The sequence below is a fragment of the Lissotriton helveticus genome, chromosome 8, assembly GCF_964261635.1.
Source record: "Lissotriton helveticus chromosome 8, aLisHel1.1, whole genome shotgun sequence".
Lineage (NCBI taxonomy): Eukaryota > Metazoa > Chordata > Amphibia > Caudata > Salamandridae > Lissotriton > Lissotriton helveticus.
In genome coordinates, this window is record NC_136069.1 from 103,104,968 (window position 1) to 103,121,963 (window position 16,996).

A 16,996-nucleotide genomic window follows, 5' to 3' on the forward strand; every position below is an offset into this window, starting at 1 on the left:
ACAATGATCATCCTGACGTACACTCTCATCACACTGTGAAGAAGAATGTGCTCGAAAGATCAGCAGTCTACCTGAGGTGCCGGGACTCGAGGAATTCGAGGAGTGTGGGAGAAACTTGCAGAGTTCAAGGGACACGTGCTTGCAACCAGGAGACCTGTGCTAGCTTGCACTCTGGAGTGTGTGGTGTCCGAGGGGTATTAAGGGACCTGAGCCAGGAGCGGAGACTGTCTTCAACCTCCAGATTGGGATGACAGTACTGCCTGGCATCGCTGGCTCTGTCCGAGGTCACTGGCTCCCTCTCCCTGGACCCACACCACAATGTACTTTGTTGTGGAGAACATCGTGACGGAGCCTGAGGGGTTTCTTGTGCGTTGTGGACACTTAAGGCTGGCTGCCGGGAACTACAACAGCTTGCACCTCCACTTGAGGGGAAACATCTCTCCAGACTTGGAAGCAGAGCAGCTTCCGGGATCACAACCTTTTATCTACGTGGGATAGTGATCCTGCCCTCGTGCAGGTGACGCCAGGCGCCTGGAGGTCTCATCCTGATGGACAAAACTAAGTAACTATTTCTTTCCACTCTAAACATTGTGGTGCCAGCAGGGGCAAAGTGTGTTGGTGGCTGGTGTTGTTGAGTGACTGTGGGGCTGCGTCATGAGGCATAGTCAAAGACTTGTGATTTCTTGACCGATGCAACTGTTTGGGTATGCAAAATTGAGGAATGTTGTGGTTGATGAATACCTCGAAATAGGGCATGTATTTTCATGCCGTTCTGGTGTTGTGTAGTTCCTAGAAACCTATATAGGATCTGCTCGTTTAGACAATATAGACTGTGGAATTGGTGTCCAGACTGATTCCAGACACCCCCACCGGGTATGTTCCCCTGTATGCCAGCTAGCTCATAGTGCCACTGTAAACTCCTCTTACCAAGGAGAGAATAGTTCTTGGCAACTATTGAACATGATAACTCTGTCCCATCAGGGATCATGGAAACAGTATTGTAATTTTCGCTGAGTCACTTGTGCTCACTTTGTCTCAGAGAAATACACAGAATAAACGGTGGGGAGGTTTTTCAATAAGCAGTTATTAAACTAGAGTTATTCTAACATAAAATAGGTGTGTTGAAACAACCATAAGACAGAAACAGATATAATTGATTGTAAGCACTAATAGAGTAAAAGGATGATAGATTCCTACCATAGTGCTAAAACAATGAACACAGGCAAGTATACAAATACATGACAGTAATAATGCGTACTCCTACGTGGTGACCCTAACTAGATGTACCTAATTGTACCTAGCATGTATGTAGGTGTAGAACCAAGACTCCCCCTAGGATAAAGCCGACGCCATTACCTGAATTGAGAGACTGTGGGACCCCGTCTTGGTCTCGAAATGGACACCCCGTGAGGGATGTCAGGCCACTGCGTGCTGGAATCGCACCGTCTGGCGCCAGTGTGTCAGCATGGAAGTCCTTTTCTCCTCTGCCTGTCTCAGCAAAGATACGGGCCCGATGTAGGTGGCCCAAATACCGGTCGTTAGGGTGAAATTCTGTAAATTTCACCTTTACCGGCCGGTACTTAGGTATTCGTGATGTAGGGAAGGATTCGGTATTAAGGAATCGGTAAATACCAATTCCTAATTGGCCTTGCATTTAAGGTCAAGGTGTCAAATTTTTCCTTAAAATATGTAATCCTTGCTTCTTTTACCAAACGCTTGTAGTCTTTTATAGCTCTTCTATAGCAAATTTTCGATTTGATTTCCTTTAGGAATTTTATAAGGGACCAGCCTATCCAGACATTTGTTCCCCCAGCTTTCCAACTTGTTATACCTCTCCGTAGTGTCACCTGCCAGGGTTGGTACAGATATGGTTAACATCTTCTCCAACTCCCTGCTATCCAATCTTGCCCAGAGCCTTCTATGCTTATGTTGCAGAGGCCTCTTCAAACTCATATTAGTAATTTCAAGCTTCATTGGGACTATAAAATGATCAGACCAAGGAGTAGGAATAACCTCTTCAGTACAGAGATTGGAGAGGTTAGTGAATACCAGGTCTAGTAGATGTCCTGGCATCTGAGTCGGACCCGTAGCGATTTGTATTAGTTGTAAAGCTTCTATCCTAGTGGATACCTCACAATTCATATAATCAAAATGAATATGTAAATCTCCCAAAAGGTGAAGTTAGCCTTTGTTAGGCAGTATTCCACCACTATATTTGGAAGTAATGAAGCTAAATGGGAAGCTGCCCCCGGAGCTCTATACAACAGAAGACCAGAGAAAGTGGAGGTAGGTGAAAATTCTATCGAGAATTGTACGCTCTCACAACCAGTCAGATTGACTGGGTTAATTGTTCTTTCCATTATTCTTTGAGGATTACTGCCACCTCACCTCCTCTTTCACCTTCCCAGTTGAAGTTCGCTATTATATATCCTGGGTGAAGGGCCATTACTACATTGGGTGTCGAATCCTCTGTTAACCACGTCTCTTTTAGAAACATCACATCAGGATGATAATCCTCTATAAACATATGTATCTCTGTATTTTGCTTTAAAAGCGACCTGCAATTCACCAAATACATCTTGATTGTTTGACAGTGCTCCTGACTCATAGTTTGCTTGGGTTTAAAATTCTGTATATGAAGTATCCCAAGATTTGCCTTACAAGCTTTACATGGCCATGGCAGCTTGGATGGAGATATGTCTTGTTTACAGACATTTCTAGGAATGACATTTAGCCTGTGGATTTCCGCTGCTGAATAAACTGGCCTTGCTTTACCTTCAGGCAGCATTTCTGGCCCCTGGCGGGACACGGGCAGGCGCAGATGGGCTTGCCTTTGGCACACCCACTGCGTGCCACGGTGGAGAATAAATAGCTGGGCTGGAGTTTCAAAACTAGTCAGAGCATCTAGACCGCCTACCAAAATGGCGGCAATGAATGGCACAAGGGTTGGCTCTGAACACCGCCAGACCACCTCAGCCTTCCTACTCCTCACCGAGCAGCGTAGGTCGGTAGGATAGAGTGCCTTTCATACTGATTTTAAAAGTTATGACCCTGTTGAACAAATTATACCGTCTAAATTGATTCCTAGTGTACAAAAATGCAGTTTCACTCTGTTAAAAAATTCCCCCAGGAATAAAATAAGATGCCCCAAAGACTAAAATAAGATCTAAAACTGTGGTCATTTGCTGCTTGCCTTGTTGATTGAGCTTGTATCTGCACCCAAGTGGAGAATGAATTGCCAGGCCAGAGTTTCTAAACTAGTCATGTGTTGTAGCGTTGGCGTGCTGGGTTTGAAATTTTCTATACCGTCTCAATTTTATTCCTACTTCATTTAATCTCTTCTCACCTTACAAACCTCTTTGGTCCTCTGATGGATCTAGTTCTGTGCTGTAAGGGACTTGAATACTTGGAGGATAGGCAATTATTGAATGAGGACCAGGAATAAGATAGTCGCTACCTATAATTTTATACTCTTTTCATCAGAAACCCACATTTATAAACCAGGGAAAGAACGCTAGCTGAATGAATTTACCTACAAGTAAATAATGAGTCAAAATCAGAAGAGTTTAGTTTAAATCTCAAAGTTTTAGTATTTCATACGAAAACCAAATGAATGGCATACAATCCTAACTTGAGCCAAGTAAAGTTTAATAAAGCAATATCAAAGTCTGCGAGTTCCAAGGATGTAGGGAATGATCTTCCTCAACCGATGGAGATTAATTCACTAAAACAATTTAGATCAATAGAAAATCAGTTGAGCCTCATACAAACCATTAGGAAAGTTCAGTTTGTTCCAAGTGACCAGTTCCAGTTCATTATAGACAGGAAATCTGTCTTTCTCCATTGCTATAACGGTAATTTCACAGCAGTATGACGCAAACCCTTTCAGTCAAATAGGTTCCACTGCACTAGCAAACCAGTCTGCAGCAGATCGCAGTATTACGTCACAGTTTACTTTGTCTTATGATGTCCAAGCCGTCAGTCTCAATGCTGCAGGATGGGTGAGCAAACAAGCCAGACAAATCAAGCAGAAAAAGTCTCTCCACAGTCTCCTCTCTCTTTGAGTTAAAAAATCTGAGCAATTATACTTCATTAATTCAGGGGTGGCAACTCCTGGCATTACCAAATTTGTCAGACCACTCTGTCCCATTGGTCACCTACGATTGGATGAGATGATGCAGTAGGTAGAGAATATACTAATCCGTAAGAATTAAGTAATCTATAAAATGTAATTGCCTTAGAATCATTGTAGATTTAGTTATATGAACAATGTGTCACCAAGAAAGTAGGCGAGTTCATGCTCTCATATTTCGGTCTACTAGTTCTCAAGCATCTGTTTTAGCTGTATCGTTTTCTGTTGCGGGTTCAATGTAATTGTGCTACAGATGTCAAAGGAAGAAAATGAAAATTAGAAAAAGTTCCCTTAGGTTTCAGACTATTCAGTTCATAAGTTCATATTAGAAAAAGAAGCAATGTTTGAGGCCTTCATGAAATACAGCTCGTTCATGATGAAATTATGCTAAAATATGAATCTCACATTGAATAGAATATATTGCATTGTATTGTAAGTGCATATATATAGCGCTTACTACCCCTGACGAGGTGTCGAAATGATTTTTCAGCAAGTAGCACATTACTCTGGAACTCATAAAGGGTTAGTGGTGAATTAGTATAGTGAAATATGAAAGTAATTTGAGCTGTGGATATGTCAGACAGTTATTTGGATTGAGATGGATAGCGGAGGGACCAAGGTTTGCATTTATATAGGGCTTGCTACCCCTGATGAGGTGTTGAAGTGCTTTTTTTTGACGAGTAGGACGCTACACCGTAACCCATAAAGGATTAGTGGTGAATTAGTATAGTGAAATATGAAATTAATTTATGAGGTGGACATGTTAGTCTGTTATTTGGATTGAAATGGATAGTGATAGAAGTAGTATTATTCTCTCAACTAAATGCATTAATCACATTTCAATCAAATTGTAATTAATTCATTTAAGTATATGGTACTCATAAAATTTCAAAAACATCATTGTTACACACATATAGATTATATGTATTTTCTTTGTATTTATATATCATTAAACCACCCAAAATTATAAGCATGTTTGAAAAAATTATTCACAGATGTTTTTACAACTAAATCTCGTGTAACACCTACTTTTCCTTTGTCATTTTCGGTGTTCAAGTTACACATGAAATACTATTCATCTCTAACACCTGGACATTAAAATTTTGCATATATATTTTCTTAATTATTTGCTATTGTCACATTATCTAGTTACAAAAACAAATATCATTAGAGTTGTTAAAAGTTCACATCTATTTAGAAAGTATAAACTGAAATCATAAACTCATTCTAACATTCCACATTCTTTTTACGCTGCAGTATCTGAATCAAAATTATATTTTGTCATGTTCCAAAAACGTGGAGCTTAACACACGTTTGTCGTCAATAATTTAAAATATTGTCACAATTATTTTCTCTCTTATTTGTCACAAAATTGTAAGAGGAAAACCTCTGCTCTATCACATGCTTCACATGCATGTAGCCACAGGCATGGAGGAAACAGCTGTTAAAGAGAATGTTGAGCCCTGTGTTTTGCACAGTGGGGAGCAGTTTGACCCATCTTCAGTGCCCCCATCCATACTGCCCTGCAATGAATGCCTTGTAAGGGGTAGTAAGCGCAATATAAATTCAATTCCAATGATTAATGTTTCTATAAAGGCAGCAATCAAGGTTTGTGAGGGTTTCTTCCCTCCTCCAGCTAAAGTGCCTCATCTATAGGGTAATGATGATCATCTGATAACCTGAGGATAAGAACAAGATAGGATGATTTGGGCAGGGCATGAAGCTAGTTGATCTATTCCAGCACCTCCGAGAGAACTCCTTCTGCTACTGCCACAGACAAAGAGGAGTTTTGTACGCATTAACATCAGAATGATCCTGACTCTCTGCCGCTTCACAGCGCACTTAAAAGGGTGATTTCTCATGAATGGAAGGATATAGATAAACTATTCTTCCCTAGGTTCCTTGCTAAATGCTATCCGTGGAGGGATTTTCAGAGACCTATCCACCTGCTTTGAAAGTGGACAATTTGGCTGCTGGGTTATCCTCTCAAAGCATGGTACTTTCAGAAGATGCTCTTCTGGCTGACCAAACAGATAAAAAGGTTGAAGGGGCTATCAAAAGAGCACACTCTGAATCAAACATTTCAGTCCGAGCAAAGGCCGATGTGACATATACGGTTCAGACCTGTCTCTAGGACTTCCAAGCATTGGCTAACTTGATGGATAAAGGGTCTGACACATCTTCCTTATTGGGCATGATGGAACCACAGGTACATTTTTGGCCGGACATTACATTTGATAACTTATGTGCTTCAGCTGCGGCTCTGGGACAGAGATTGCTGCTCGAGATCTCAATTGGCTTCTCTCATGGAAAGTTGATTAGGCTCAGAAGTCAGTGTTAATGAAATTGCCTTTTTTGGGCTCAAAGATTTTCAGACCACAATTACAAGAGATGGCCAAATTGTCTGTAGAAAATAAGAAGTTGTAAGAAATGCATCCATTTTCTAAGAGGATTTGGTTACTGAAGGACATTTGCATGTGGTCCTTCAAAGGGTAATTCCCAGCCATTTCATGGAAGGAGTTGTGGCTGGGGAGCTCCTCGAGGCGACAAGTCCTGGTTCTATCCTCAGTCTTCCACTGCATCTCCCCTTTCAAAGGCATGACTATTCCTGTCTTCCAGTTGGGGGACATCTACTCTTTTACCAACATCTCTGGGCTCAAACAGTGTCAGATGTTTGGGTCAAACAGTATCAGGGGGTTACTGCATATAGACTTTTCCACTCTTCAAAATGATTCATTTAGTCCAACTCCATTTCCAAGAAAGCCAGCATGATGTTTGGCCCTCCACGAAGGAATCCAAGTACTTCTTGACAAAGCCACAATAAATCCAGTACCTCAAAAGGAGAGACAGAGGAGGTTTTACACCATCCTGTGTCAAATTTAAAAATAATTACTAAAGTTCAGCCCAGTTTTGGACCTCAAAGGAGTGAATCGGCATATTCTTCATGTCCATTTCAAGATGGTCACAGTCCAGAGCATCCTTCCATTGATCAGGGGGAATTCTTAGCATCTCTTGACATGCTTGATACTTATCTCCATGCACCGATTCACAAGGAATCGCAGAGATATATTTGATTAGCGGTGAGAGACAACCATTTTCAATTCCAGGTCCTTCCATTCAGTCTCTCCGCAACGGCAAGAGTTTTTTACCAAGCTCTTGGCTCCCTTGGTGGATATCTTGCAATCTGAGAGCATTCAAGTATACCCAAGGAGACTGGCTAATTGCAGCTTTTTCTTTTCTTAAGGCAAACAATTGCCTCCAGGGGCTCTGCAGTCTTTTCCAGTCATACAAACTGTTTCTAAATCTCAAGAAATCCGGTCTTGTGCCGGTTCAGTCTCTGCAGTTCATCTGTGTCCTCTTTAGCACAGATGTGGGAGCAGTTTTTCTTCAAGAGGACAGGAGGTCCAAGTTGCTGGCTCACTTTTTCTGTCTTCTCTCCCTCCCTCAAGCTTTGGCGGGACTGGTTGAGCAGTCAAGGGGAAACAGTCTCAACAATGGCGATCCTTCCTTGTGGGCATTTCCATCTGCATCCTTTAGTTCACCACATTCTGGAGTCCTTGATCCCAGGAACTCAGGATATCATCCAGGATCTCCAATGGTGGTTACTTCCGGTCAGTCTAACCAAGGGTCGCTCTCTGAGCCCTCCTACAGTCACAATATTTACCACAGATGCCAGCAGTGTTAGGTAGGTAAGCAGACACTGCTGATTTCTAGGGACCTAACCATGAAAAAGTAAAGACAATAAACTGCAGACTCTCTATGAAGTGGCAGACCATGTTGTAGGCTCAGTAAATACATGTTTCCTGTAGCTCAAGACAGTGTTGTTGACTTTCTGTTGTTTGTTTGGAAAAAACCTATTTGGTCACTCAATGGAAGAGATGCTCCTGCAATACACGACTGTTATGCACACACCAAAATACATGACTTTCTTTGAAGTAGTGCTGGCCAGAGCCAAGTAATTTTGGAAGTAGTCCAAGGCTTCTCAGTTTTTCAGGACAAGGACCACTTTTTCCCACGTGACATGAACCATGGAGCACGTCCTTATCCTTAATGTCACAGTCCATAAGAAGAAACATCAAGGGTCAGACCAGGAAAGGCACAGACCATATGAAAGGGCAAGATGTCCAATTGACGTAGGGGATTTCCAAAACTCCATCATATGGGACTACCAGATAGGTAAAATGACCTTCCTGCCACTACCATAATTAAATCCAGGTCACCATTGATGCTAGGAGGCTGTTCGTGATCGGGAACAGCCATGCTTTCAGTTTTCAACACTACAGATGCCACGGTATCCAAAAAGCTCTTGGAAGGATTGGAAAGACTCCTCAAGAGGGTCTTATTGCCCATACACTCTCCAAGAGGATGCAGAGCTACCAACCACATTTTTACACTTCCTCTCCATGCACATATTGAAGCTACTAATCTGGCAGCATTTCTGAGCAACTACTTTTTTTATCTCCAGAGTGACAGGATGTTTCTTCAGGTCGCTGTAGGTGAGCAACATTACAATAGCGGATGCTGTCCTTCAGCCTCAACACACTCTTAAGAGTATTTGCAACTATGCATGCCCTAGGAGTGGCTTAGCTCACATGTAGAATATCAATTGATACATCTTTCTGGACAATTGCAAGGCAAAGACGGCCTCCAGAAAGGTGGCTACATTTGATTGGCCCAGACCATCAGAATTATCTTGGATCTCAGATTCCTGATAAGTGTCCCAACGTTTTCATGATTCTATTAAGATGAATTGGATTCATACAAGCTCTTCTGAATATTGATGTGATGAAAGCCTCACCTCCACCAGAATAGTTTTTATCCATCAGAGAGACTATGAATCTCTTCCCTGAATTCAGCTCAGCTCCTTGATGACCAGGTGGTTACAGAGACTTCCAGGACTACGAACATCCTGCTCAAGGGTGGATCTCCATGCAAAGGATACACATGTTTAGTCACCAAACAAATCACTAGCATCGGTTGCTGGACCACCAGTCCAAGCCCACCCCATTAGACCCACTTTTGATTTGCCCAAGCTCCCTACCCTGAAATTGTCTCAGGTTTCAGGTACAAGAGACTCAGCCAGGATTAAACCTGGGGCCATTGTGGATTCAATACACCCCTCTGCATGACATTGTTCGAGTTGAAGGCAGTCTTCTCAGTCTTAAATTCTTTAATTCCAGTAGTCAGGTCCAAGGGGGTGATGGTACATAGCAACAACACTGGGCCATTTCAGTATCTCAAAATACGGCAACACTCCAGTGACTAGCCACAAATCTGCGTGAGAGAGGATTATTTCCTATGGCATGGTCATGGTATAACTCATCCAAGGTGTGCACAATAAGAGAGCAAACAGCCTGAGCAGATGGCCTCTCTCTCTCTACTAGTCCTCAATAAAACCTTCAAGATCAGGAGATGCCCTGATATAGATACCATTCCAAAACTTCAGAACAAGAATTGCAACAGCTTTGCCACCTGAGTGTGTAGCATGTCTTAGACCCCTGGGGATGGTCTTGTGCTGGGCTGGTTGTGAAGAATACTCTATTGCTTTCCCCCGACTGCTCAGTACAATTGTTTTTCAAGTACAGCCCTGGGTATTCAGTCATTATTGTTAACCCACCATGGGTATTCAGTCATCTTGGTTAACCCAGCATAGGCTTAGCAGGTCTGGTTCTTGGTTTTGCTACTGTATTCCCAAACATAGACCCTCCAACTTTCCCTAAAGCCACATCTTCTAACCATAGGAGGGGAGGATGAATGCCTGAATCCTCATGAGTGGACATTCATCTGGGTAAATAGCTGGACATAGCTGGGAAGCAGAGTATCCCTGTGCAACAGTTTAGGGATTGATTCAGCATTGTATACATTAAAAAATGCAATAGTGATGAGTGAGGGTGAAGAAATGATATTCCTCTGTGGTCGAAGTCAGGAAGCCTGAGGTGTTAGGGTCATACTTTATGTTGGATGAGCTAAGAGCTGTCATTCCTTTTGCAAGGATTCCAATGGGCAATCTCACCCCATGAGGTAAGATAGCATTCATATCCCTGGAGGAATAGCTTCAAAGGATTTGTGTCCTTGTTTTTAGGTCGAGCCTATTGGACAGTGCATGCTGTTGCGAGCGCTATTGTGACTGATGAAGTACATAGAGGAGCTTGAGGCCATTCATTGCTTATCATTGGTTGACTTTCCTTATCACTCTTATTTGCCTGCTTCTTATTCATGCCACAGCTTGTTAATTTTTGCATACCAGAAGTCCACAACCAAATTGCAGTGCTAGAGAAAATGGTTATGATTTTGTTTTTAGGTCTTGGCAAAGGGTAGCACCCCTCTCATCAGCCAGCTCATAAACTCTATAGACACCTCTTTGCCACGTTTCATTAACCTGCCAGAGTTAAGCATGCACTGGTAACTCCTACTAGGCCGGCATTTGAGCCTTTAGAAATAGGTCCAAAGTGTTTTTTCCGACCTCCATTAATCCTAACAAAAGCCATCTGACTAGCTTGATGAATCTGTTCTCTGTTTTAAAAAGGCCAACAGTGTGCACCCAGAATATCGACTTCAGAGTATCGATGGGACACAGTATCGAAAAAAAATATACCAACAGGTAAATCTAGATTTTCCATACCTAACTCTGCATATTTGTACCTATGTGGTACATATATCTTCCAGGTACGTTGATGTGGAGTTAGGAATAGTAAATCTATACTTCCCTATATGCTTTTGCCTTTTGATATTTAGCAGTTCGATATTCTGTTCTCGATATTCTTGTACCATAAGATTCTCTGGGTCGATATTTTGTAGTAGAATCAGAAGGGATTCTCCGGCCTGCACATTAGAGAGCACTCTGACCTTGCAGAGCTCTGTTAAGGTGGCCTGAGCATAGGATTGAGCTAATGGGCTAGAAGTATGAGTCTCACCTTAAATGTAACTACATCATACTAGATGTTACAGCTTGTATATCTGCATCAGCTGTTATATGCGTTGAATGAATGGTGACTTGCATCAATGGACCTGTGTATACCTCATTTGTATTTTTTACATCTTTATATCAAAGCAACTGATATAAGAAGGGAATGATGGGGGAAAGAGCATATTTCCTCACCAGTTCACCAAATTAATCATTGCTGTCGGGTGGTGTTGATCCAACTATGGTCTTGTGAGAGATCGCTTCGACTCAACCTACACAAAATCTCATTTCTTTTGTTCTAGTCTGTTTATTTATGTAAATACCTTGATGTAAACACATCTAATGTGTGTAACTTGAATTATAGTGTGACAATGGATTCAGAGCACAAAGCTATATTCTCTACAATGTTCATGACTGTCTTTCTTGTTTTCTTTCAGGCAAAGTCTTAGTGAACAGTGTAATGGGGACCAGCAGATCAGCAGTGATGGTTGCTGCATACTTGATGATCTTCCACCATATGACTATCCTGGAGGCCCTTATGACGATCCGGAAGAAGCGTGCAATTTACCCCAATGATGGCTTCTTGAAACAGCTTAGAGAAATAAATGACAACCTACTGGAAGAGCGGGAAGAGTTTGAACAGGAGAGTGGAGACGATGAAACGGCAAGCCAGGGCTCAGTCCTTGAAGCAAAAGCTCATTCCATAATGGTGCAGGAGGAGGATGCTGGGAGTGTTATGGGAGCGAAGGCGCATTCCATCACAGTGCAAGAAGAGGAAACTAGTAGCGTTATGGGAAGTGTTATGAGCTCAATTGCAAAATCTAGTGTGGTGTCCAAGCAACCTACGCTTATTGACGAGGAGGAAGAGGAAAAACTATATGAAGCCTGGAGAGTAAAGCAAGGCCTGCCCCCTCGTGAAGTGCCCAAGAAAAGCAATGAAGGTATAGAAATGGAGCTTCCAGATCAGACCAGTGAGGATGACGATGATATAGGAAAAATGATCTATGAATGGCAACGTCGAAATGAAAAATACCAATCGGCAGGGTCTGAAGATGAAGATGGAGACTCCCTCCTGGGAGGTAGAAGGTATTCTCCAAGTGAACTTAGTGACATAGAAAGTGTTAGTAGTTTAGACATTCAGATGTTGAAACAGCAATTGGAAGCCAGTGGTATCAACCGAAGGAGTAGGCGGCGCGTTGATTCTGAAACCACAGAGGACAGTACCTGGGACATCTGGAATAAAAGGATTCAGGAAATTGAAAAAGAAGCTATAAAGCAGTCTAATGCCAGAGACTCAAGCGAAGAAGGCCCTACCCGGATTGAAAGGAAGCCACAGGATATAGACGAGGAGAGCCTTTTCTCTGAGACCAGTTCTTTTTACAACTTCTGCAAGAAGAACAAAGACAAGCTCACTGCACTGGAAAGGTGGAAGATAAAAAGGATACAGTATGGCTTACATAAGAAAGATTCACAGCCCAGTGAAAACCCTAAAGGGGAAGAAAATGCTGACCAAGGTGAGGCAAAGGAAAAGAATTTGACAGACGCCAATTTGTCAGCATACCAATCTTGGAAGATCAAGCACCAGAAGAAAGTAGGCACAGAGAACAAGGATGAGATTGTAGAGCTTGCCAAGGGGGAGGATTCTGCCTCTGCTAAGAGGAAGCAGAGGCGGGAAGAGATCCTCGAACGCTCCAGGAAGACTTTGGAGGAGAGCCAGTCCCAATGTGGCTGGGAAACTGAAAGTGCAATGAGTGGAAGTATCCCACTCAGTGCGTTTTTGCCATCAGTGCACTCAGGAGTTTGTGCTGAGGATTCAGCATCTGTCTTGAGCATGCAAAGTAACAGATCTCGATTATCACAATCTGTGGGGGGCCCTGGTATTCCTCAACTCCCTATAACACCTCTACCAAATATTACACCTGGGTCTGGTGATGCAATTTCCATGGCTAGCATTCAGAACTGGATAACCAGTGTGGTCAATGAGACTATCGCTCAGAAGCAGAATGAGATTCTAATTATGTCCCGTGCCCCTTCTGTGGTGAGTAACGGCATGAGATCAAGTGATCATGGTCGAAACCTTGATGATGATAAGATGTCTCTCCTGAGCATGCAAAGCAGTTCATCTTTTGCTGGGTCCATGTCACGCCAACGGGAGATCAGAAACACTGATTCCCAGTCGATGATGTCTTGCGATAGTTCATTGAGTTCCAGCAATAGGGGAAAGATCACTCAGACTAGCAAGCCACTATACAGCTTGTTTGTGGATGACATAGATCTGAAGGAGCTGAACAAGAAAGAGAAGGAGCTAAGAACGGAGCTCAGTGGGAAAATGTCAGAGTATAAAAAAGAGAAAATTGCCACAGACAATAAACGTAGCACTTTGTTCAAAAAGAAAAAAGCCAAAGAAGATGACGATGAAAATGAAGAAGACTCATTCAATACCACAAGTGGAAATTACAGACCTCTTCACTACCAAGATACCAGCCGAGTTGAAGTAAGCTATCCTTCGGCGGGAGGCTTCTCGAGGGGTGTCCGAGACACCAGCAGAGCTGAAACAAGCTATGCTTCTCCAGGAGGCTTCTCAAGGGATGTCCGAGACACAAGCAGAGCTGAAACCAGCTTTTCTTCCGCAGGAGGCTTCACAAGGGATGTCCGAGACACATACCGAGCTGAAAAAAGCTATACGTCTGCCGTAGGATTCTCAAGGGATCTGCAGTCATCCATAGAAAGCAATGTTGAGAAGTGGCTCAACGACCAGAAAGCTGGAAGTAGGACAATACATCAAGAGTGCTCAGAGAGTAGTGCCAACCAGTATGCAAGAAGGGCTACTACTAGAGATCCAGACTCCGAATCAATTAGTGATAGAATCTTCAGGTCTCAAACAGAACAGAGGAACAGTTCCTTAACTTGTCAACAAAGTACGCGTGATAGCTATCGAGCCTCATCCATATTCTCCTCAGCTTCAAAGGAGGAGGACAAAGAACTCAGCCGTTATGCACAATCAAAATTCAATGAGTCCGCCAGCTCAAAAAATGACAGCCCGGAACCATTCTTCTCCAGGACGACTCCAGAATCGCGCAGTCGACCTGATTCCCCGGCGTCACCATCAAGTTACACTAGAGCTCGACACTTTGAGGCATCAGAAGCTTTGCTCAATGGTGATGCATCAGAACTTGGAGCAAAGAGAAAATTCAATCAGAACTTTGAGAAGGATGCAGACAAAGCCAAAGAGGATAGCAGCACAGAAGAAGAAAGAACACCATTGGGTCGACGGTCACAGTACAGCAGACAAAACAACGAGGAAGAAGATATGGATGACGATGACATCATCGCTGCTTGGAGGAATAAGCAAGAGGAAACTAAGGCAAAGCTTCAGAATCTGCGAAAGAAGGACTAACTGCAAACAGCAGCACAGACACTCTGACAAATCATAAAAGGAGAGCAGGACTTCCTAAGTGACAGTAGTTGTTCCATACTGGTGGCCTACTGCCTTCCTAGCAGCCTCAGACGTCCATTCTGTAGCGAACTGGCAAACGATTACTTCCTCAAAACAAGTTTCTTCGTACCTTTATCTCATGTCATGTCCCTCATTCCCTCTATTTTTAGCCAATTGTCAACCGACCACAGATCATTCATCAATTTGAGTAACTTATTCTAATTCCACCCCCTGGCGTGCAATTCCCAGATCATTTTAATGCTCAGGTAAATATGAAATGAACTGATTTGACATTGTGCAGAAACATTTTGTGGGCCATGAAATGTTTCATCTGGCTTTGCCCCTGCCGCAGGCATCTACCTGGCTCTACCTGGCATACACCTGGCTCACCCCCCTGGCTGATCTGCCTCCTGTGTTTTGTGACTTCATAGCAAACCAAGTCTGGCCTCATAGTTATTTCTATTGGTTGCTTAGAATACCTTTATGGGAAGAGATTGTACAAGCTAATCTGAAGACTTCTTTTGGCACTTCCACCATGCTCATGCTGGCCAACAGAGACTGCCCCTTACTGATGAACATGTTTGGTAACATACATTGTATTTGTCAAACAGTGACTATTCTTTGTGCTGTAACGTCGACTTAAAATGTGCTTATACTGTTCAAATCAAGAGCACTAGTGCATTATGCATTGAGGTACTGTCTGTGTTGGCTCTGGTAATGGATGTATTTATTTGCTGAAAATTAGAATACATTATTAGACATGTTGTGTCACAGTCATTTTCTGCTGCAGAATGGCTACTATGAGGAATGAATGAATGTAATTAATGTATTCAACAGTCTTACAGAGGACTAGGATGTTGTGTCCAGTCACTTTGGAGTGCTTGAGTTTGTGCTGCAGTGAGTTAGGATGCTATAGGTTATGTAAATGCCTGTTGTCAGTAAGAAGTAGTAATTACTTATGGTTCATCTCAGAGAGGTTTGGTGCCCTAATAATTTGAGTTGTGGGTAATTAAATGTAAAGCAATTTTTTTTCAAAAATATTCACTAGGTGAAGTTCGAGACCAGTGCACACAAAATATTTTCTCCGGTGAGCCTTCTTTAATGACTGCCTCAGCCTTTTTCTTCTTGACCTTCTTTAATGGGTGCATCAGTTGTTTTGTCTGCTCAGCCTTCTTCGAGGGCTGCAGCAGTTTATGTGTCTACTCGGCCTTCTTCAATGACTGCCTCAGTCTTTTTGTCCGCTCAGCCTTCTTCGAGGGCTGCCTCAGTCTTTTTGTCCGCTCAGCTTTCTGTGAGGGCTGTCCTAGTCTTTTTGTCCGCTCAGCCTTCTTTGAGGGCTGTCCTAGTCTTTTTGTCTGCTCAGCCTTCTTCAATGACTACCTCAGTCTTTTTGTCTGCTCAGCCGTCTTCTAGGGCTGCCTTAGTCTTTTTGTCCGCTCAGCCTTCTTCAAGGGCTGGCCTAGTCTTTTTGTCCGCTCAGCCTTCTTTGAGGGCTGTCTCAGTCTTTTTGTCTGCTCAGTCTTCTTCGAGGGCTGTCTCAGTCTTTTTGTCTGCTCAGCTTTCATCAAGGGCTGTCCTAGTCTTTATGTCCGCTCATCCTTCTTCGAGTGCTGTCCTAGTCTTTTTGTCCGCTCAGCCTTCTTCGAGGGCTGTCTCAGTCTTTTTGTCTGCTCAGTCTTCTTCGAGGGCTGTCTCAGTCTTTTTGTCTGCTCATCCTTCTTCAAGGGCTGTCCTAGTCTTTTTGTCCACTCAGCCTTCTTCGAGGGCTGTCTAGTCTTTTTGTCCGCTCAGTCTTCTTCGAGGGCTGTCTCAGTCTTTTTGTCTGCTTAGCTTTCTTCAAGGGCTGTCCTAGTCTTTATGTCCGCTCAGCCTTCTTCGAGAGCTGTCCTAGTCTTTTTGTCCGCTCAGCCTTCTTCGAGGGCTGTCTCAGTCTTTTTGGGGCTCAGTCTTCTTCGAGGGCTGTCTCAGTTTTTGTGTCTGCTCAGACTTCTTCAAGGGCTGTCCTAGTCTTTTTGTCCACTCAGCCTTCTTCGAGGGCTGTCTAGTCTTTTTGTCCGCTCAGCCTTCTTCGAGGGCTGTCCTAGTCTTTTTGTCTGCTCAGCCTTCTTCGAGGGCTGTCTAAGTCTTTTTGTCTGCTCAGTCTTCTTCAAGGGCTGTCCTAGTCTTTATGTCCGCTCAGCCTTCTTCGAGGGCTGTCCTAGTCTTTTTGTCCGCTCAGCCTTCTTTGAGGGCTGTCTCAGTATTTTTGTCCACTCAGCCTTCTTCGAGGGCTGCCCTGGTCTTTTTGTCCACTCAGCCTTCTTCGAGAGCTGTCCTAGACTTTTTGTCCGCTCAGCCTTCTTCGAGGGCTGTCTCAGTCTTTTTGGGGCTCAGTCTTCTTCGAGGGCTGTCTCAGTCTTTTTGTCTGCTCAGCCTTCTTCAAGGGCTGTCCTAGTCTTTATGTCCACTCAGCCTTCTTCGAGGGCTGTCTAGTCTTTTTGTCCGCTCAGCCTTCTTCGAGGGCTGTCCTAGTCTTTTTGTCCGC

The 16,996-nt window shown here is 43.2% G+C and overlaps 1 protein-coding gene across 1 annotated transcript in view; it reads left to right on the plus strand.

Moving 5' to 3' along the window:
- Positions 1-14,607, plus strand: part of STYXL2 (serine/threonine/tyrosine interacting like 2) — a 169,362-nt gene extending 154,755 nt beyond the window's left edge. Inside the window, exon 6 of the mRNA XM_078656691.1 lies at positions 11,474-14,607. Within this exon, the coding sequence (XP_078512817.1) occupies positions 11,474-14,433 (2,960 nt within the window). The 3' untranslated portion in view covers positions 14,434-14,607. The remainder of the gene's footprint in view (positions 1-11,473) is intronic.
- Positions 14,608-16,996: the final 2,389 nt, after the last annotated feature.